This window comes from Pinus tabuliformis, chromosome 3_2, assembly GCF_031772625.1.
Source record: "Pinus tabuliformis cultivar Carrire ecotype Pingquan chromosome 3_2, CPIR1, whole genome shotgun sequence".
In the NCBI taxonomy this organism is placed as follows: Eukaryota; Viridiplantae; Streptophyta; class Pinopsida; order Pinales; family Pinaceae; genus Pinus; species Pinus tabuliformis.
In genome coordinates this window covers 107,908,874-107,931,397 of record NC_142302.1, presented here as the reverse complement: position 1 = coordinate 107,931,397, position 22,524 = coordinate 107,908,874, and the positions used below count along the sequence as shown (strand labels likewise).

Below are 22,524 nucleotides of genomic sequence, written 5' to 3'. Positions count from 1 at the left end.
AAATTTGCCAATTTTTAAAATTAGATGTATAAAACTCGCATATCAACATATTTGTCTAACTGCATTGCTGCATGCAGGAAACATTAGTTTTGTCATAGATATATGTATGGTTGGAGATGGGAATATGGAAATATTGGAAAGATCTGTGAATAATAGACAAGTAGCAAATTGCATGTGCAGCGCATTCGCGGCAGTAGTCCTTTCCTTCAGGTCCAAGGCCCTCCTAAATGAGGGCATCCCAAAAAGAAATCGGTATTGGTAGTGATATTAAGACACTATCCAAATTTAATATTAATCCTTTTTGCGTAGCACCTCTTGGGTCTTGGTACGGTTTATATATAGACGGTATTCCATCTATTTTACACACGGTCCCCGCAGTGTCCATATCTCCTGAGGCTGTTGTTCCAGCCATCTTTTCTTTGTAAATCTACCACAAAAGCCAACCAAGATAATATGCATGAAGATGTCAACTATGGAGCAAAGTAGTCTCTAAAGTGAAACGCATAACCCATTGAAACCAGTGACAGCACAACTAGTCATCATCAAATATGCACAACACTGAAGTTTTGAACTCGTACATGAATAAAATGGATAAAACGACGACTTTACAAAAATATGCATGCAAGTTGTTGATGCTCTTTCATCCGAAAAGTGCATAACAATAAGCATTACAAATTTCAAAATATGAATATGTATGCAAGTTGCGAATTGATGCTATTCTGCCGAAGGGTGCATAAAAAGCATTAATCCCTACCTTCCAAACACCCTATAAAGACCTGTTACCCTTGTTTTTCTTCCTTGGCATAGCTATGCCAGCGTGAGCCTTCTTACAGTAGCAATATTTTACATACACCACTCATAATTACCAATCAGACTGGCATCACGCTTCCATGAGAAAAGCTTCCACAAAAAAAGGCTTCCATCAAAACATTTATCAAGTCTCAAGTTCTTGAGTGAGCAATGGAATAAAACAAGTCTAGTCAGAAAGAAGAAATGGCCTGGCGAAAGTTTAAAGGATTAAGCTGCGATGCTCGTAAAAAGTTGCCATCGGGACCTAGTAAACCACCCTTTTGAGGCAGTATCAATTTTTTAGAGTTCCTGGTATCTTGATCTGGAGTCTGCATTTCTTTCATTCTTTTCACAAATTCAAAAAATTCAGCAACCTGACGAGCATATCTGTGACAATAAAAGACATTCTATAGTCATAACCAACAACCCAATAGGGAGAAAACATGATGGACAAAAATGCCCAAAGCAAAACAAAATTTACAACACTTGAACAGGAATCAAACAAGCTACATATTTTCTTCTGCTAATGTCCCATGAAAACATGTACTATGGCACCACAGACAATTATCTAAGAGATTATCCCTCAATAGGAAACCTGGAATGGAAACACGGTATCCAAAACATTCGAGGAAAAGATAAGAGGCAAAATGGAACCTGCACCTGACCTTGAGGAACCAAAACACAAAAGGGCATTTTTATACTAATTTTGAATATATGTTAAAATAACAGCAATTCCCATTTATTACAAAATTGAACGGAAGTTTAACACAGGTTTGACCCAATGCTTGTGTCTGTCAATAGTTGCATATATTTGGTTATAATAGAGCAGATGGGCCTGCTGAAAGCAATGTGCAGCAAAAATAAAAAAAGAATTAGTCAAGAATATAGAGAGTTCAGTCGTCTCACTGGCACCATACAATGGTAAACCACATGGTTCAAAATGGCCCAACATATCCAATTTAATGTGTTTGAACTCGGTTTTAACATAAGCTACTAATGTATGTCAGTGAATGATCTCCCACAATGTTCAGTTGCCTCTATCTAATTCGCTTTGGTATTCAATTTGTGGTTTGGTGAATTTTAAAAATTCTAGCACCATTACAACTACAGGTAGCACAAAATGAACTTCCTACTTAATGCACAAATGGGCTTCTGACAAATTCTCATTCTGAAAGGGCCTAGATGGCAAATGGCTAATGAAGATGACAGAATAAAGACAATTTATTCAAACGTTTGAAGGCTTTTTCTTCCACTAGCCATGGCACTGGTCGACTTGTAGCTAAACAGCTTAGCAGTCAAATTCTTCTAACTTCCTACCAGAAATTCATGTGTCCGGGGCAATCTTCTTTGTCCAAACCTACAGAAAAAGTTAAGAAGCTTCAAGTTTTACAAGACGTGGCAAAGGAAAATTCACCAAGCCTGGATTGGTTGCGCCCTGTGAATTTTATTTGGCTCTTTGGCCAGTACTTTCCTGGATGTGCCAAGTGACTCTTAAAAAAAGCCAGATAGGGGAGCAAATAAATGCAAAGTTGATCTCTAAAGGGACATGAAAAGAAACTGTAAGTGGTCAGCAGTCTTTATCACTTTGCTTAATGTGGCTACTTGCATCAATCATACAGCTGCCTTAAGTGTTCAACCTCTAAGCAAACAGGTTTTGTTAACGGCCATTTCATCCTCGATGATCTTGTTACCTCCCGAGAGAGTCTTCAGTGGGAAAAGGAAGAATAGGTAAAAGGTCCTGTTTTGACGAGGCATAAAACAAATTTTAGTGTGATTCCATTCTTGATATGACATAATGGCTAAAGCAGTCAGAACACGTTCTTCAAATGCCTCTACTACTTTGTGTTAGTGGACAGTTGTCAGCAGTGGCTCTGCTTCACCAGTCCAGTGGATAGGGTTTCCTTTGGCCTCTTGTTTATATTTCGTTGCAGTCAATGCTCTAGGATATCTTCTTGCAGTTGCTGAGCTCAAGAAGAAATTTGAGGAACTCACTTCTCAGTTATGAGCAGTTACTAAGTGTCCATTTTGTTGATGGCTCGGTTATCACTACCAATCTACCTTGTAACTCTGTTAAAGGCAACCTATCTTATGGTTTTGTTGAAAGTGCAGAGCTATTTGATGACTTTACATTTTTGCAAAAGTTGCTAGAGCTATTGTGAGGAAGGAAAAGATGGGCATTCATCAGAGAGCAAAACGGTTTTCCAGTGTAGCTTAACATCAAATGGAAACTCATCCAACTGTGGTATATGGAAATCCCTGTTGGAAAGAAAGCTTCAACGTTGGGCAGCCCAAGACGTTCCCTTTTAAAGCTGAATCACTATCATGGTTAGAAACCTGGCTGCAAGTCATGTTTTTACTCTTCCTGTCTAATTCCTAATGCAGGATAACAGCAATGGATGATGCTTCTTTGACCCTTTCTCTGGGAGAAGCAGAAAGGCATGAAAAGGGATCTATAGTTGGTTTTCTTGAACCTCTAATTGCTGTCTAGAAAGGATGGAAGGATTGGACTGACAGATATTTGTATTCAAGGGATCGTGTCAGTGGCAAAACGTGACCTGAGAGATACTTGTATAGAATTGCGTATGGTATCACACTTGTAGAAGATATACCAGAGCAATATGAACGTTGCACTGTGAGCTCAAAGATTTTAAGATATCCAGTTCATTTATTCTTAAGTAGATATGGCAAGCATGTCAGTTGGTTTCCCAACAATTTTGTTATGATGACTACAATCAATACTAGAATATTTTAGTGTTTCTTTGTGGCCTAAACAACTACCTTGTCGAGCAAGTCTTGGTGATCTCATGACCACAGTTTGGGCAGGCCATAAAATTAGTGACCGGTTTCTTGTATTGATTTGTATATATAGGGGAGACTCTCCCCTCATTTGTGCATCGTTCAAGAAGTTAAAACCATCTCTTGGGTACTAATTATCTACCTTATATCTCCATTGTGCTTTAACCATGGTATCAAAATGAGGGTTTTGACTGCTCAACTGTATCAACATGCACATTGGCGTCTGTGATAGTGAAGACTATACTACCTGTAACTGAAAAGAAGCTCTTCATTTTGCATGCGCTTTGTGCATGACAGGTGACAGTTGGCCAATTCACTCTATCCGGTTATTTTACATATAAAGGCATCATCAAATAGATATGTGAAGATCATGAATGCAATTTTAACACCCATGTACATTGTCATTTTATCTTAGACTCTGCTGATGACCAGCAGAAGTGTGATTGTTGTGGGAGGCCAACATAAGACACAATACCTATGAACTGCACAAAGAAGATCTATGTAAAGACTGCCACTAAATGCAACAACCTTGTAGGCTGTCACACTTGGGGAGCCTATTTTGGCTCTATTGCACCACGAAAATAATGGGGTGAAGATACAGAGAGGTCACCCCACCTCCTTATACCCATTAAGTTCATTTCCTCTTTACTACAAAGTCCCTGTGTTGTGTAGAAAAGTATTGACCAACCTAGGAGAAATTGTTGAACCAAAGGTACAACCATATACAAATGAGGGAGGAATCCCCTAATATTTGTAAGAACCACTCACTAAACCCAGCATTCACTCAATTACTGTGCATGCCAAACCACCTACACTCGGCCCAAGAGGTTAAGCCCACAGTTAAAACATTGATTTATTCTAACATTCCCATTGATGTTTATTTGGTGAAAATACATCATTACATTTGAAAAAAAATATATTGCATCACTTTCGGCTCATATAGAAGTTGACATTACACCACCAGACAAGGAAGGTATCATGGTACTTGTTTGTAAAATCACTTTGTACTTTCTCGACAAAAGAGGGTGACTTGGGTTGAATCATATCATTGCAATAAAGTGGTCAGGTGAAGAAATGATTTGATACCTGGCAAGAATTGTGGGACACAGACACAGGTATGTGGTTAACCTAGGCAACTCTTAATCAGCCTCAACAACTTCAGGTGGTTGATCTACCTACTTTTACTGTAATTTGCCAGATGGTCCTCAATGAATAATCATTTTAGTTAAATTTGAATAACCGAGGCCCTGAGTTGCAGGAAACTCTCACCTCCCCACTCCCCCCCGCACCAACAATGTTTTGGTACTAAAACTGTTTCAGAATTTAGAAGCACTCCAGAAAGGGTCAGAAATGCCTATAGATATTTCAGAGTGATTTATTGGCTGTCTCTAATTTCTAAAATCTAAAAATAAAAACACACATTGCTGAAGAAAATTCAAAAAAGAGAATACGAACAACAGAAGAGAAAAAAGATACAATTTGGTAATTTCCTGCATTCTTAGCATCTCTCTTTCATTTCTGAACACAACAATAACTACAACCTAAATAGCTACCCCCATACCCTGCATACAAGGACAAGCTGCATACTTTGGCAGAAATCAGCACCTGACAATGCCCAAATGTTGATACTGAGGTGGGTAATTTGCCAATTTGGCCTAGGACGTTTGAGATATTTTCAATAGGATTTGAACTTAAATTGTAGCAAACTCCTAATGGTTATAACCCTAATTTTATTGTCTCGAATTTCTAATAGCTAAGTAAATTTTGCATAATTCATTTTACATTTTGCATATATAGCCTAATCAATAAGTCTAATTTTGGGCACAGCATTATGACATGCTATATGCATAATATATTAATGAGATTCTTTATTAATCTGTTCCCCATGTTTATTATTTTACTTTTCTTGATATATATATATATATATATATATATATATATAATCTGTTCACTGTGTTTATTATTTTTATTTTTCTTAATCAATTGTAATTTTAAAATACACCATATACACACACACACATTTATATAATTGTATAGTTTTTAAATTTGTCATTTCCTAGTTTCCTATGATATTGGGGGATCAGTTTTCGACACTGTTCTTGTTTTGAAAACTCTACCTAATACCAAGTTTTGTAGGACCTATTTTGAAGAATTGGAGATCCGAGATGGCCTTATCAAAATCCATTTATAAACTACCAAACCAACGAGTAGTATAATAAGATTTAGCTAACTTGTTCTATGGCATACCATCCTCACACAAATGGGTTGTGCAAGACTGATGCAACCAGAGGTGTGATGTCCCAAATCTCACCAACTCTGGGTGGCAACCTGCAACTTAGTGGTCTCACAGAATGTTGCTAAAATTCCTTCATAATAAACCAGCACACAATCATGGGGCAATGATATGGTCATGTATCAATTGTCAAAATACATAGATTACAAATTACACCTCAGGAGATCATGCTCTCTACTGTCTATAAGTGGATTTTTATAACACTCTTTTCTGTCCACAAGTGGACTCTCTAACACTCTAACCTTTTTCTACACTCTCACTACTAACCTACACCTAATGTCCATCCTGCTATTTATGCCTCTTAATTCAGCTTCCAATTTGACTCTCTAGATTTTTATCTTACTCCATCTCCATCTTCTTTTGTCTTCTTGCATCTCCATCTTCCCTTCATACTTCTACATTCCATGTTGTCTTCTTTTACACTAATCTGTGTGTTCCTCATCACATTGCTTTGGATGTGTACAACACCTCTCTACGACATGCCCTTGTACCTTGTCATCGTCAACACAATCATTGTGACATCATCTACACATTCCATCATCAAGTCTTGCATGCTTCCCTCCTCATCAAAGTTCTCCATGACTCCAAACTGCCTTTGCATGTACACCTCTTGTCGCACCCATGCCATTTCAACTACACTTGCTTCCAATTTATTTTCATCTCCTTCTAGTGCATGCTATTTGCACCCAAACAATTCATGAATGATCCTACATCAACTTCCCCATGCGAGAAAAAGACAACAAGTCCCCAAACTAACTCAATATCATTTGTGTTGCCATTCCCTTTACAATATTTTTGCTACCGTAGTTAGAAATCCATGTGTTGTCCTCATCTAGTTGTTCATTCCAATTCATCAAACATTATCTGGACTCAACACTCCTCACCCTGAATGTCTTCACTTCAAGAACTCGCTCAATCTCCTATTGCTTCTTTTTCGACAACTGCTTCCTTTATTCCATCTTTGTTCTCTCTTTTACATCATCACATGCAACAATTTATCCTTGTACATACTCAACAATATTGATGTTGGACACCTAATCCATTAGGGTTATGGTGTGGAATGTGAGGGGAGTCCAAGGGACCTTGGAAGTTGAATCTAATGGTCATGGACATTGTATTTATATGTCTATCAACTTAATGAAAAGAAATTGACATCTATTCTTTCATTATGGTTTGCACAGTTCAACAATGGTATCAAAGCAAGCTAAGCCTAATCATTTTCCAAACCCTGTTAGCTTTTTGTTCTTTCCAGAGCTTGTCAACATTGCATCTATCATTGCTCTGCTCTGCATGGAGTATAGAAATGCTCCCCTTCTAAGCATTGTTGAGCGCTTCACTTCGAACCAAATATTCAACGTCTTAAATATTTGTACCCGGACTGAACAAGCAAAATTTCGTGCAATAAGCCCATACTTTGCGCTGCCCTAGATGTGATCTTTACTCTAGAAGGCCAATCCAGGGACAACTTATTAAAAGTCCTTTCATATAACAATTGGTCCAGGTTGTCATTGTGCATATTGGCATCAACCACCAACTACTCCTACGAGAGTTTCAGGTTTGAATCTAGGGCCAAGATGTAGACATAGAAGCCCAAAACATCGCAAAGATGTGCATGTCATAGTGCACCATGGATTTCAACACCACGATCCATTTTCTTACACTCTTCAGAGGCTCAAGAGTGATCCAAGCAATGTCAACATCTATTATGCTACCCAAGCAGCATCTGTAAACAAGTTCAGTAACTACCTCTTAACAAATCTAGCAAGAAGCTTTGGTAGGCTCCAGTGAGCTCTTCCTACAAAATGTATGGGACATGGTGAGCTAGCTCTTGGGTGGTTAGTAACAGCCTCAACTCCGAAGCATACAGTGTCCACAAACAAGCTTTGCTTCTTGAAATGGTCGAGACGTTGATGTGAAGGCAACAAATCAACTCGCATTCTCTAGGTTAGCTGATAGAGGAGGCAACTATGGCCCACCGAAAAGCCACACCATTTGCTCTGCCAAATTAGGTCGAAGAGACCGAAATCCCACTTCTGAGGCTATGAATATGTTCTTGCAGGCAGGGTAGCCAAATGGTTAAGGAAACCCTATGGCTCCTTAAGAGGGGTTCCAACTCTTAAAAGCGTTCAACTTGGAAAATCATCTCCCATGGGTGCGATCGCTAGACCCTCTAAAATCCATTATCATTGCACCCGCCTTGTGCCACATGTAACAACTTTCGTTAGAAATATCATCAAAGAACACCATCGGGAAGAGCAGCCTAGAGAAAGTGGCAATCACTCTAATTTTGTTGACATTATGTTGTTGTTGCGAGAAGAGGATAAGTTTGATGAGGAGGATATGATCGTTATTATCTGGGAGGATTTTTTCACAGCACAAACATGATGGCTTTGTTGACAGAGTGCACCATGGCAAAATTGGCGTTGAACCTTGAAGCTCGGAAGAAAGCTTAGGAAATGTTGGATGACGTAGTGGGGCACCACTTTAGCATGAAGGATTCAGACATCCCAAAGTTGTCGTACCTCCAAGCAGTGGTGAAGGAAGTGTTGCGAATGCATCCCATCTGGATCACTCCTACTATGGGCCTATCTTTCCAATGAACATGTCAACATGGTTGACAGAATGTGTGTTCAAGCAAACACTTGGTCGAGAACATAATATACATGGGCTAGTTCACAACATTCTCTCTCTCTAGCTTTGTCCAAGCACAAGGGTATGCTAACAATGTGATTGATAGGCTCTGGCATAAGATGAAAGTAAAACTTGATTTTTCCATAAATATTTACCAAAGTCCAAATTATGCCAATGTCTCATAAAATTACGTGGCAAGAAAATGTGTTTATAACGCTACATCAGGGGACACTTATCAGGGAATTTTATCCTCCCTTTGTTGCATCAATGTTTTTTAACATCAGTCACTTAAGTTAAACAAAAACACTAGTGTATTTTTTCACTGTAAGGGTCCATGGGCTTATGGAATCACAAGGTGACAATTGACTTGCGACAAAACAACATAATAATGGTAAATAGAAAATAGTGATTTTTGTAAGTTTCCTTGTTAAATTGCTTTGTAAAATAGTGCATTTTTGATAGAAGCCAACACCCTCATGTAGTTGGCCTATGAAGGATCATAGTTTTTTATCATCTTTGTGAGCATTGTAGAAATATTATTGTCCTTTCACAATGAGGCTTCTAGTTTTGAAGCCCTATTAATGCAAGCATGTACAAGCGAGCCTGAGCAACGGATAAAACCAAAGCCTCAACACTGAACTAGAATTAAATTTGTAGCCAAAATCAAAGCCACGAGTGTGATTCAATTTGTGGTCATCTTCAAACCTCAGTCAATTTGCAGTCATCTTCAAATTGCCATCTGTGACCACTTCCAATCAACAAAAGACAATAGCTTCGCCAAATTTGGAAATGTTCTGGGAACCATTGAGCCAAGTTCCAACAATTTGTCGTCAACTTCAAACCACCATTTTGTCAATTTATGGCCATCTTTAAACCATCACTAGAGAGCACTTCCACTTCGCAGAAAACTTTTGTATTTCAACTCTCTTCTTAGACTCACATGGCACCCCTTTGGACTGGGGGGAGGGGGGGTTGTTGTTGAAAAGTAGCTAGTGAAGGTCTTCTTTGACTTATGACTTAGTCAAAGAGACCACAACGAATTCTTCTTTAGCATGCTCGAGTTCATAAAAATTAGGACGAGTTATGACTTATGCATGGGAGTGGAAGGCTCAGTTTGGTGTCTTTTAGTGTGCGTTATCTTTGGAAAAGGACAAGCGAGTCTTAAGTTCTAAATTGAGGCAAGACGAGTTACATGAGTCAATTAGACCCAGTTAACTCATCAATCACTAGTTTGAGTTCCAAAAATAGAACTTGCCTGAATTAGCTAATTTGATTTGCTTATAAGGAAGACGAAGGCACAATTTGTATCATTATTCTTGAGCATGAGTTTGTGTGTGGAGCTTGTGGGAGGAAGAACAAGCCAAGGAGAGGCTTGTGCGAGTTTGATAGAAGGCAATTTTTCCTTGTGGAATGCGCTAGAATTTAGGAGGTAATTCCTAAGAAATAGAATCTGCTCATACACTAGAAAATAGGAACTAATTTCCTGGACTGGCGCAAGGAATTCAGAGGTCAGCCAAGCAAGGAAAGAGAGGAGCAGCATCACAATTCTTGCAAGGGTTTCAAGCTTAGAACAAGCAGGGAAGACAAGAGTGTTTTCTATTGATACAAGATTATATTGTAAGAGATCTATTGCTCAAAATTTCTATCAATAAAATTCTCAAACAAGCAAAGGGTTTTCCCAGTTGTGTTCCCTATAAAAATATTTTGTTTTGCTATTGTGTGATTGTGTTTTATTTCTGTTCTATTCTGCTACAAATAAGTAGAGAAATTCTGTCTTTATGAATAGAAACTAGTTTCAAAATTATTCATTGAAGCAGTTGCGGAATTTCAACGAAATTCCACATTGGACACCTGATCCGTTAAGGTTATGGTGTGGGATGTGAACCATCACGGAAAGTCCAAGGGACATTCGAAATTGAATCCAACTGTCATGGGCATTGTATTTATATGTCTATCAACTCAATGAAAAGAAATCTACGCCTATTCTTTCATTCTAGTTTGCACAATTCAACGATTGAAAATGGGTGATATGTTCTGGTCACCCGGCATTTCAACTTCAAATGCATTATCTCCAATTTTTCTTCAAACTTGGAACTGCTCCTCAGGTTCAACCTAATGTAGGTTCCTTTGGGATAGTTTCTTTCCTCAGATGCACCATCTCTTGATCACCATCTACAAATAACATAAATCATTTTGTGGGCATCCAGATTCTATGCTTTCCTGATATTTCATGTCATTCTCCTATAATTTTTTTTCGATTTGTGCAAGGTTGCAAACCCCTCTGTAAATACTTCCACATCACAGCTCCTTGTCTTGTCCACTGCAAAATAAAGTTTGCAACTCTCTTTGGATTCCTCCCATACATAATTTAAATGGAGAAAACCTTGTCAACCTGTTAACAGAGTTGTTACATGAGCACTGTTTCTGCATAAAAACCTGATCCTACTGCTTTGGCTTATCTTCAACAAGACATCTCAAAATATTTCCCCAAGTTTGGTTCAATGCCTCTGTTTTTTTATCAATCTAAGGATGATATGTTGAACTAAATTGCAACTCTGCCTCCATATTTTGCCACAATGTTCACTAAAATGACTTTAAAATCACCTAACACAGTGGTTTAGGAGGTGTCATCGTATCTACAAGTCGTGCTCTTATTTTAAAACTCAGTACTTGGGTGGTTGGTGACCCTTAGTCATTAGTAAAATTAAAGATAGGTGTTCTGTGTTTTGTCATAAAATTGAAAATGCTGATCATGTAAAGTGGAAATGCAAAGTTACCAAATCATTTAAGGCTTGGATTGTGTTGTTCTTTCTGTTTCTCCCCTTCAACAGAATGGGCTATGAGGATATATGGATGATGCGGCAGCTAAGTTGGAATATGTGGGATGTGCTCATATTGGCAATCATGTCTTTCTTATGGAGATGATGTTGCAGAGCAACTTTTCATAAGGCAAAATAATCAGTTCAACCTGGATATGAAAATATTAATGTACATGTATATATTGATTTATTATGAAAAATGTGATGCTTTGAATATAGAACTAAGGGTGTCACATATAACAAATTAAGTGAATCATTGAATTCCATCAGGGCCCTCATCTAAGACCTTCCTTAGCAACTTCCTCTACTTCTCATCATCAGATGAAGCTTAATTTTACAATGACTAAGGGCTTGCTACTTCATCAAATCAGGATATACTAATCCTGCCCATGCATATGGCACTCCACTGTGTCCGCTAGTTGTGAATACAGACAAACATAACAGGGAAAGAGATATTCTATCTTCCCCCCTAACTATTTATCTTAGGGATCAAGAAACCCAATATGCAAGAAAAAGCATAATTAAATATATTTAGTATCAAGCAATTCCATTCCTCGAGAGGTCAAAATACTGTGCTTTTTTCTTTATATCAAATTTGTTATTCCACAATGTATGAGTAAACACCAAATCGATGAAAGATTTCTTACCCTTGCTTTGCTTCAATGTCTCTGCTGAAGTCAATATTGGGCTCACAATCCAGCACTAATGTTGGAACCTGAAGTTGACATGTTTGCATTAGAAGCAGCCAATTAGCATCATAAAATATATAGCAACATTAGCATGCAAGTTGATTATAAATATAACAGATCAGTATTTGGCTTACCTTCTGAATACTGGCATGTACATGATCTCCTTACAAAAGAAACGTGCGATCTCTGATCTCAGGATGTAGAGACCTATCAATATCAAGAGGTAATTGGCTCACAGACAACAACCCATGACTACCACATTGAGCAGGGAAGAGCCAGTTCTCATGCTTTTCATGCAAACCTCTCAAATAATCTAATGACACACTATTTTCTTCTTCTCTCTTTCGTAACTGCAAACGTCTATGGCATGTGTCTGGACTGGCCCTCAAGTAAATAAATCCATCAGGAACAAGCCCAGGTAAAACAGAAACAACTGGATCAAACCATGAATCATAGATGCTAAGCTCCATCCCATTCATCCACTTTGCCTCATGAACAACTCGCACAAACACCTGGTATATTCAAGACCAGTAAATTTGTTTCTAACTTCTTGTTTCCAATGCTAAAATGTCAACAACTGCACTAAAAGCAGGCACTAGAACACAAAGTAGATATGCAAAAACAAAGAAAGCAATTAGACTGACTCAGGACAGATACACTACAACATCGATTTACTTGTAAATTTCTTTATCTATGACAGTAATAAAATTAGACCTGAACAAAATAGAGTATGAAAACTAAGACTCTCAAGTTACTACACTGCATAAATGTATGAGAGCCTATTGACCTTTCTACCAAAATGAACCTCAAAACATACCATCCGATCACTGAAAACACTTCTTTCCATGAGTCGTAGAGGCTTTAAGCTACCTGCAGACTCTCGCTCTTGCATCACCCTCGTTACAAAAACATAATTCTGAAATGTGTAGGCATATCGTTGAGGTTCAACATAGAAAGCATCCAATATATTGAAATGATCAGGCCCAATATCTTGAAACTTAGAAATAAGCTCAGGAACCACCTCTACAAGGTCACGTAACTCAAGTGTCTCATTCGCAATCCTCTGTAGAAATGTGGTTTTCCCAACACTAATATTACCTTCCACACAAAATGTGAGCCTCTTTTTCTGCATTTTTCTCTCTCCATCCTGCAGGGTTTCTTCTTCCAGCTCTTCATCCACACTCTCCTTGATGTAAGATGTTATACTCTCCGCATGGTTCTTGTGGATGATCCCAATGGAACTACGTAGAAATTCAACCATCTTTTCACTGCCATCTCCAAGGAACTGTACAAATAGTAAGAGGAGAAGAATGTCAAGCCAATCTGAAATTGACTGGAGTTCAAGAAACAATTTCATCTGCTAATCATCTGCAGTTTAATGTGCAAAAATAAGGTAAATAGTAAGAAATGAATTCATAACAACCCACTCCAAATTTATGCTGACAGGACAAACCTGTGTTCGTTAGGGAAAATGAACTTTAGAAAAATATCATTCTACATCTTGGTTCCCTCACATTCACTTTACAACTTATGCTCCTGCTGGCTCTGCTAATCATAAGAATTTCCAGATATAAACTGGAAGAAAACAAGAACATACAATTTCATTCCATGTAACTGAAATGCCATGTTTTGCAGCTATTTTCCCATAACATTTCCAAATGTACGCTGAACAACTGAACACACCTACTTTGTTAAGGAAAATGAAATGAGAAGAAAAATATCAATCTACATCTTGATTTCATCACATTTGCTTTACCACCAATGCCCTATATGGTTCTAACTTCTAGATAATCATAAGAATTTCCAAAAATAAACTGGAGGCAAACAATAACATACAGTTTTATTCAATGTAACTAAAATTCCATTTTTGCAGTCATTCCCATAGCATTTCCTATATGGAAGCTGCTTGAAATCTCTGGAGATCTATGTTGCAAGGGGACCCATCCACACCCCTACCCCCCACCGAAAATAAAAAGACCTGTACTGCCATTCTAGTGTTTTGGGTATTTGGGGAACCCTGGGGAGGTAGCATCCCCAAACTGCTGAGGAACTCATAGGGACTTGGGGACTTGCTGGCCATCCCCAACACATTCTAGCCAGATTTGTAGGATGTTCAGAACAGATTCCAGGAATATTCTGAGCACATTTCAGCTATAGTCGGGCCATGTATCTTCACTTTTGACAATAGGCACCGATGATTGAACAATATTATAATTTTCCCATCAATTTTTTGTATTACACCGAATCTAAATTTGCTGTACAAGTTGTAGCTCAAACCACGGGTTTTGTATGGCAGATTTTGATTCGAGTTTCCGGTGATTTAACTATTGTCTTTTCAGCAAAAGACATTACAGCAAGCAAATCTGCTATGTCAAAAGGCCAGGAAATGCAACATTTCAAAGAGCTGATCCTTGGGGTTATTGCTCTTATTCTTCTCATTTTTTGAGTCATCTCAGCTTTTCCACATTGTAAATGGATTTCCAAAAGTCATTTAAGTCCAGTTCATCCACCATCCCAACCTCAAGCATTGTGAAAAGTTCAAAAATTTGTGAAAAGTTGAATAAATCAGATAGTAGTGACCCAGATTGGTTACTAAATGTTTGAATAAATTCCTAACAATCACATTCTTAATCTGAAACGTGAATCTAATCTCTTTACAGAACCATAGTGGTTTTCAACACAGCTGTAAAAACCATAGGAGGGACTGCCTTTTAAGTTTTAGGCATTATCATCATTGACAAGAAATTTGAGGAAGAAAAATCGCTATAGAGACAGTTCTTTGTCTTATAGATCCTCCATGGATCTTATTGCAAATTGAAAATAGATATATTTAAGTTTCCTAAAACTAAACTGCATTTTGCTTATGTCTATGGGGCCTGGGCCAATAATGGAAAATGCTCCAGAATTGGCAAGTGTGAGGGATGTGCATAGTACTATAGTATATGCCTGTTATGCTTACAAGAAACTATGAATGTTTATGGTAAATTCTAAATTTATTATTATTATTGACATCCCCAACCCAACATCCTTTGAAAAATTTAACGGTGCACTCTATCCATCCCAGGGACACATCCCCCTGTCCCTGCCATTTCCCCATCCCAAAAACAGTGCAACGTAACTGAAGATAGTTTGCCAGTTTTTTCCCACCAAGTTCCAGAAACTGAATTTATTTTTCTATACTGTTTTAATGTTTTCTCTTTATTTTCAGTATGGGTGCACCCTACAACTTGTAACATTGATAAGGTGAGAAACAAATAATGAAAGAAAAAAGCAAATGTATCTGTACTGTTTTCAAAAAATATGCTATTCCTATAGTCCTACGTCAAGCTAGTTAGTTTGCAATGCATTTATAGCAGTTTTTCCCTTAAGCATTAATTATTGTGTCATGCCATTTCCCAGTTTCCTAGAAATTTGTAAGTGACATTTTTTAAACCTGTACCATTTCCCAATACCATATGCACTTCTTGATTCCAGGTGGCAAGAATCACATTAAGTGGCAATGCTTTGCTGTTGAATGGTTGAGTTTGCATGGTGAAGTGCAGATCTTAAAAGAGTATGGATGGTAGCTATCCAATCGTCCTAGCCCAAACTGCCCTGTAATGATATTGTACCACAACTTGATTCTATAAAGATTTACAATCAATCCAGTACCACAAAGATGACACCATAGTTCATGGTTTTACCATACAGCAGATGACACAACAACTCATATTCTAACTGAACTTATATCAAATGACTGAACCTAGTGATAGGTTGAAGTACTTTGTCCACTTAAAAAGCATCTGATACTGGCCAACAGGATGATAATTCACTGGTGAAGTCGATGGAATGTTAAGCGACCACCAGTGTTCCATTCCTTTTATGCTCTCAATATATTTCTATCTGATTTGTTGGAGGAGAGCCATTTCAGAGGAAAGGGGTAAGCAGAATTCAGGAAAGATTATCAGATTATGGAGCACATATTCTGATCTTAACTCTCTAAACAATAATTCAATGATCTAGGCAGCAATATTTTAACATCTATTGTTGTTTTGTTGACTTCAAGAAGGTCTTTAGCTCTGTCCCCAAGGCAATGGTTCTCTAAGAGCTCTTTGTAACATCAGAGTTTCCAAGATTCTTATCACTTCTATTGTGACAACTCTATGAGACACTGACACAGTAGTTGGCCCTTCACAGAACATGCATGATCTCTTAGGATTCATCTAGATAACTATTGTAGTCAAGCAGGGGTGCCCCTTCCCCCAACTTTATTCAGAGCTTGTATTGATGAGGTTGAGGAATTCCTTAAGAAGAGTAACCTTCCATAAGACAGCTCCCTTCTACACATTGTCCTAGTCTCATTGCTTCTCTTTGCCAATGATGTAGTCCTCATAGCCTCCTCTCTTGAGGGGGTTGTAAACACAGTTAAAGGGTCTTGCATCATTTTGTAATTGTCACCAGCTTGTGGTTAACATCAGTAAAGCTAAAGTCACAGTCTTCAATGCTACAAAAGATGCAATATCTAGGTTTCTTTTCTTCTTTAGAGAGACCACGTTGAGACCACTATGCCTACAATTATTTAGGTGCTCAGTTGACAGGTCCCACTTTCAATTTGAGCCCAGTATACCGTTTGTGTCTATGTTAGAGTTACACATCCCTAGCAATACTTGAGTGTCATTGTTTCCAGACCATTTTTGGGGCACTCTGTTCAAGATGCATGTCTTGAGACAATCATTAATAAAACTGCTTTCTATGGTTTAGAGATTTGGGAACCCAGCCTTAGGTCAGACAGTTGGGCTTTTGTTGAGAGAGCCCATACCCTATACTCCAAAGTATAATATCACTGTCAGTGGACTATTCCCAATGCATTGTCAAGGTTAAATTTGTGGCTCACACCCTTTGTATGAACCATCCCAAGCAGAATTTTTCTTTGGGATATTAGCATGCTTTACTAAATTGTGGTATTTCTAGAGGACCCTGGTGCCATGGCTATAAGCACAACATAGAACATACAATTTTGTGTTACCTAAATCAGATACATGCCTTGGTGTTTTCAAATTGCAATTCTTAGCACTCTATTTTAAGAGAAAGAAAAAAAAAGTTGTCAAGCTAAAGCCAGCTTTTGCCATATTTGTAATTTCCTACAAGCAGATGGTTTTTCTTTAACTTACATTATTTTTATGAATTTGAACACGCGGAATATTACGTGCACATTGATTAACTGCATACATTAAAAACTCCTACTAGAGGAGCAGATTGACTCAGCTCAGTGAGAAAAGGACTTGAGATGGCTTATTGACTTGCCATGAGCTCAGTGAGAAAAGGGATTGAGTTGGTTCATTGCCATTGATCAGATCAAGTCACTCAGCCAAGTAGTCAAACCCTAGGTTGCTCACTCAACCAAGTCGGCACCAAGCGTGATCCCCATTTCAAAAAAGAAAAAACAAATCTAAACCTATCTCACCTCTTCAAATGTCTCCCTCACTTCATTTACTCAGTGATTGCTTAGATGTGATTCGTTAAAGGTTTTAATTTGACTGATGAGAAGACACAATCTGCTGTTGGATACAATTTCACTGTTCAGAAAGTAACCATTTGCGATCATTGCCTACCCATTGGTTTGCAGATTGAAGAAGGCATTTGTGAATGCTTGCACCCATTCGGATTTGAGTTGTTGCCCATTTTGTCTCATTCTAACAGAAGTTTCTCAAAAAAACTGTTCTTGATGTAATTTTGCCTATTTGCAACCTTCGACACAATTGAAATCAGCAAACTTGTGAATTTGGACAACTACGGTTTTTTTTTTTTTTCTCGGTAAAAACTAATTCTATTAAGAGAAAATATGGTACAAAATGACATTACAGCCAAGAGAAGCAAGAGAACGGGCAGCCGGAAAGGAATGACGATCCACCTCGGCCCCTGAGAGAAACTAGGAAGAGAACATTGCTAAACAAGAAGTAACAAGAGGAACAGAGAAACAGGCGCAGAAACAGAGGATTCTACCCAACGTGGGTAGGATCAACTATTCGACATTTTTTCCCTTTCTTTTTTCCAACTTTGACCCAATCAAGATGACTCTGCTGAATTGGCATGATTTGCAAACTAAGCTGGGCTGACGGAGAGGACTCCTTGTCTGAATCCGAGGGAGAGGACTCATGAGTTCTTTTCTGTGAGTTTGGAGGGACCGAAGAATCCTCACAACCAGTCGAAGGCGGATCTTGAGCCTGCTTTGTTTCCATTCCTTCTGCATCCCCTGCCTCTTCATCTGAGCTGGAATCCAAATCATCCATAGGAGGAGGATCATGAGGCTTCCAACTTTTGGATTTCGACTTAGGATTGGCTTTCTTCTTCTGGGCAGGCCGCGAGGGACAAGAGTTCTGAAGGTGCCCTGTGTTATGGCAATTTCGGCATCGAAAGGCTGTGTTCTCGTAGTCTAGGGACTGGGTCCAATGGAAGTCTCCAATTTTGAGATTAATCTGATCCGGTAGACCTTTGCTCATGTCTATTTCTGCACAAATTCTGGCGAAGGTGTATATGCCTTTTTCCCCCCTAGAGGTGTCTGTTGTTAGAAAGCGGCCTAGAGAGTCGTCGATTCCTTGGAATACAGCAAAGTGCCATAGATGCGCCAGGAGGTTAGGAAGTCTGACCCAGATGGGAAGCTTTGTGATGATCGCTGAAGAAGGATCGAAATCGGGGAACCAAGGGGTGAGGAATAGTCCTGCTGAGCCCCAAAACCATGGGCCTTCAGTTAATGCTTTTTGGTAATCTTCGCTGAAAGCAAAAACTACAATGAAGAAACCCTTTGAGCAAAGAAGAACCTTGCAGTTGTTGGTCCAGTGTGAGTGGATCCATTGGTAGAGATCCGCTGTGCGAGGCCATAGTCCATTGAACCTGCAAATAATGCCATGCTCTGCATATTTTTGGATTTGATCATCCAGCGAAGGATGCGTTATTTCAATGGAGGGGGTTTCCTCCAGCTTGTCCACCAAGAACGGTTTAGGAGCCTGAGCTGGTGGAGCAGCTTTCTTGGGCTTCTGAGCATGGACTGCATCCTTGTAAGAAAAAGCCGCAGCTGAAGATGACTGTCCCACAGCTCCCCCTCTCAAACGGAGGGTAAGAATGATGGAGGCATTTCTTCTAATGTTGTAAAAAGAAAGGGGATACAGATCCTCAAGATGTTTACCTTCGCAGAGGAGTCGTTGAGAAGCGGAGGGAATCCCCAGCCTAAATTCCAGAGATTGCTTGAGGTTTTGCACTAGATCTGAAGCGCTTACCCATTGTAGCAGAGTTTTTCCAGAAAGGAGCCTGATCTGGATCTGGAACGAGGCTGAGAGATCCGACTGCTGCTTTCCATCGCTTATCTTCTCCATAGAAAAGCGGGCTGTCTCGATTTCTTGCTCCGGAGCTGCTAAGTTGGCATAGGCCGGGAGCATATTGGGGTATGTCTTCGTGACTGGCTTCCTTCCAGCTACTTGCATTTGGATAAAGATCTTCATTGCCTCCGCAGCTTGCCCAGTCTGTGCAGATCCTGAAATCACTGCCTCCTTGCCATGCCCATTCTGCATGAACCCCGAAATCATTGCGTTCCACGAAGCCATTTTCTTGACATCTCGTTCAGGCATTTCGTCAAGCAGTTCGCATGCAATCTTAACCCTTCCACATTTTATGAACAAATCCAGAAGGGCATTCGCCACAGGCTCAATGCGACCTTTGGGGAAGGAAGCGAGGAGACGGGGTCCATGGCCAAGCCTGGAAATGAAAACAAACGCCCGAATCTCATATTCCAGATCGAAAACCACATTCGCGCTCTCTTCTTCGTGGATTCGAACGAGTACCTTCCTGGGCTTCTCGTCCTCTCTGTTCTTACAACTGTACCGGAAAATCTCATTCTTCATGCCCCCGCTGAGATGCGCGGTTTCCATCTTGTTTGCGCCGAGGGATTGCAGAGCCATTGGACAACTACGGTTTTATTCCATGCCCAAGTACAATTTGATAAGGCCTATCCTCTTTGATACTTATAGCAGTTATTAAGGTGTATTTAGGGTAGTATAATTTCACTTGTGGTGACAGCCCATTTTTGGGGTCAAAATGGCCTAATATGTACATTACTGTTCAGTGTTTATATTAATAGTTAAACGAGGCATTTTCTAAAGAAGAAAGAAATGAATAATATTTATATAATAGGGTTAACCAAAAAAAAAAAAAAGACAAAACAAAACAAAATTAGGATAACAGTCTCCTCAGGTCATCAATGCTAATAAAAAGTAGCCCAGGGCATCACGTGTGCATTCGTACTTCAATTATAGCGGAAATAATGGAATCTTCTCCATAAAAACAGAGTAGGAGAGCTTTGCACAGCAGCTCAGTTCCAGCACCCAGTGAAAGGGAGAGGCTGTGAAACCTTCTTACTGTTTATCAACTCTTGTCTCTTGATAACACAGACACGTGGTGCAGGCCATCGTATGTGCATTCTTGTTTCACCTGTAGGAGAAATAATAAAATCTTTTTTCCCTAGAGCTAGAAAACTTTGCAGAGCTCGGTTCCAGCAACTAAGATGGAGGAAATGTGAAGCCTTCTTACTGTTTATCAACCCTAGATAACACAGACACAAATTGACTGGGAATTAACGAGATGAAGTTTTACGATGTCTGAAGTTGGCTGAACATTTTTCATGATGAATGACATGCACCTAATGATTCTAACTGGTGAATGAAGCTCTTCCCTCTTTGTTCCGGATAGGCCATTCCAGCAAACAGAAGTAAGCGGCACTTTCCAATTTGGATTATTACAATGAAGCAAATTCGACTCACAATTTACTGAAGCTACCCTTCCGCTAAGTTGCCGCGGCTGGGGAAATGGTCCGCTTGCTTGGGCAAAGAAAACTACGAAGGGTGAAAACATCCCTTTTGGGGAGGGGAATGTTAATGGGGAATAAAAACACCTCGATTTTGCCGACCAGCCAAGACCTTTCGTGTTGACAATTGTAAAGAGGTCAAGAGCGGTTTTTCTTTTCTTCTTGGGCTGGCAGAAGGCTCTGAGAAAAGGAAGCCGGAGTAAACCTGGCGTGAGTAGGCCGAGAGCATAGAGACTTTGAAAGAGCACCTCAGAACTTCACCTTTAAAGAATTTTGGGAAAAAGAAAAGAACAGGGGAAAAAACAGGGTTACAGATATTAAGCCGCCTCACCTTGTCTCGGTAGAGCTGCTTGAGGTCTGAAACTCGGCCAATACCCTTCTGTACCAGTTTTTGCATATTACGAGGCCCAATGCCGGGAACCATTTGAAGGTCTACCGTTTTTTGCCCTGTTGTCCCTCTCCGCCTCTGCAGACGAACTTTGTCACTATGCAACCCGCCACCACCCGCAGCAAAAGACATATTATCCTCCTCATCCTCGTCATCCTCCTCGTCTTCTTGCTCTTGCGGGGCTTGAGAAGTCTGGCATTCTTTTTTGAGGCCATGGGACTCTTCTATTTCAGAAGCATTGCTAGCAGGTCCCTTATTCGAGCCCCTTGCAGAGCAAGTGCAAAGCATGCGAAATGGGTATACCCTTTTGCTGCTACTGTTATGAAGTAGAAGAACCCGTTGCTTTTGAAAACTGGTCTTCTGAAACTGCAAGTACGAGCCGGAAGGGGACAATCTGTACTCAGAGGGTTGCTGCCACAGATATTTCCAGTAGCGGTTTCTGGCATTCAGTGGCTTTGAGCAGGCCAGGTTGTAGCCTTGCTGCAACATTCGGGCTGCACGTATGGTATCTCGCATTGAAGCACAAGAATAACAAACCGACGAATTCTCCGGTCGCTTCCAAGATGAATAGGCAGTTGTGGTGAGAGTAGTGGCGGCGTTAGTAAAAAGACTGGTTAAGCCCGTTGATCGTTAACTAATAATTTGCATCATTCAGCTTATTTTTCCCTTGCTGCTGCTTCTTCTGACCATAATTCACACCTGCCTGCCTATCATTCATTTGTCCATCATCAAAGTTTCTACAGAAATAACCCCAGAATTTCGCTTGAGAAGGCGCACATTGTTTTTACCCATACTGGCGGACTGACATGGCGGGAGCAGAGTTGATAAAAAAACTGAAGATAACGGCGCTGGGGAACGCAAGTTGGTTAAAGAAGATGTTGCTGCTCCAGGCTTCTATAGGGTAACGTGAGGTAGGGTAGGGTTTCTAGGGTTTTTGACTCCCAATTCTCGCAATTCTTGGAGGGATGGTCCCTCCCTGTTCTTTGGGTCATGTTGCAGATATCTTGTAACATCGCGTTAAAAGTATGAATCTTTATGTATGAGGTTGAACCACCCGTGAGTCATGCTTGGAAGTAAGGTGTCTTACCCACTAAAAGGCCTTGGTATAGTAAATTATCTCCTTGGAGAGAGGTCTGTTAAAAAAAGGAGTTTACATATGGGGTAAAGTGAGATGTCTCACTAGTGTTCTTGAAGATCTTGATCGTGAAGATCTCATGTCTCACTTGTGTTCTCAAATAGGAAGTAGAATTAGCCATCGACAATGTTAACAATGGAGTGATATTCTA

The 22,524-nt window shown here is 39.5% G+C and overlaps 1 protein-coding gene across 2 annotated transcripts; it reads right to left on the bottom strand.

Annotated features, from left to right (window-relative positions):
- Positions 1–559: 559 nt before the first annotated feature.
- On the bottom strand, positions 560–22,310 carry LOC149180069 (uncharacterized). 2 transcript variants are annotated; one of them, XR_016256893.1, is made up of 5 exons: positions 21,182–22,309; positions 12,835–13,302; positions 12,152–12,529; positions 11,976–12,043; positions 560–1,176 (listed from the first exon to the last, which is right to left on the bottom strand). XR_016256893.1 is itself a non-coding variant. In XM_089415883.1 (4 exons), the coding sequence occupies exons 1-3, from the start codon at positions 21,752–21,754 to the stop codon at positions 12,182–12,184; spliced, it is 1,389 nt and encodes a 462-aa protein (XP_089272009.1). In that variant the 5' UTR covers positions 21,755–22,310; the 3' UTR covers positions 11,978–12,043; positions 12,152–12,181. The 2 variants fall into 2 exon arrangements, 1 of the variants encoding a protein (XP_089272009.1); XM_089415883.1 differs by lacking the exon at positions 560–1,176 and having other exon boundaries at positions 11,978–12,043; positions 21,182–22,310.
- Positions 22,311–22,524: the final 214 nt, after the last annotated feature.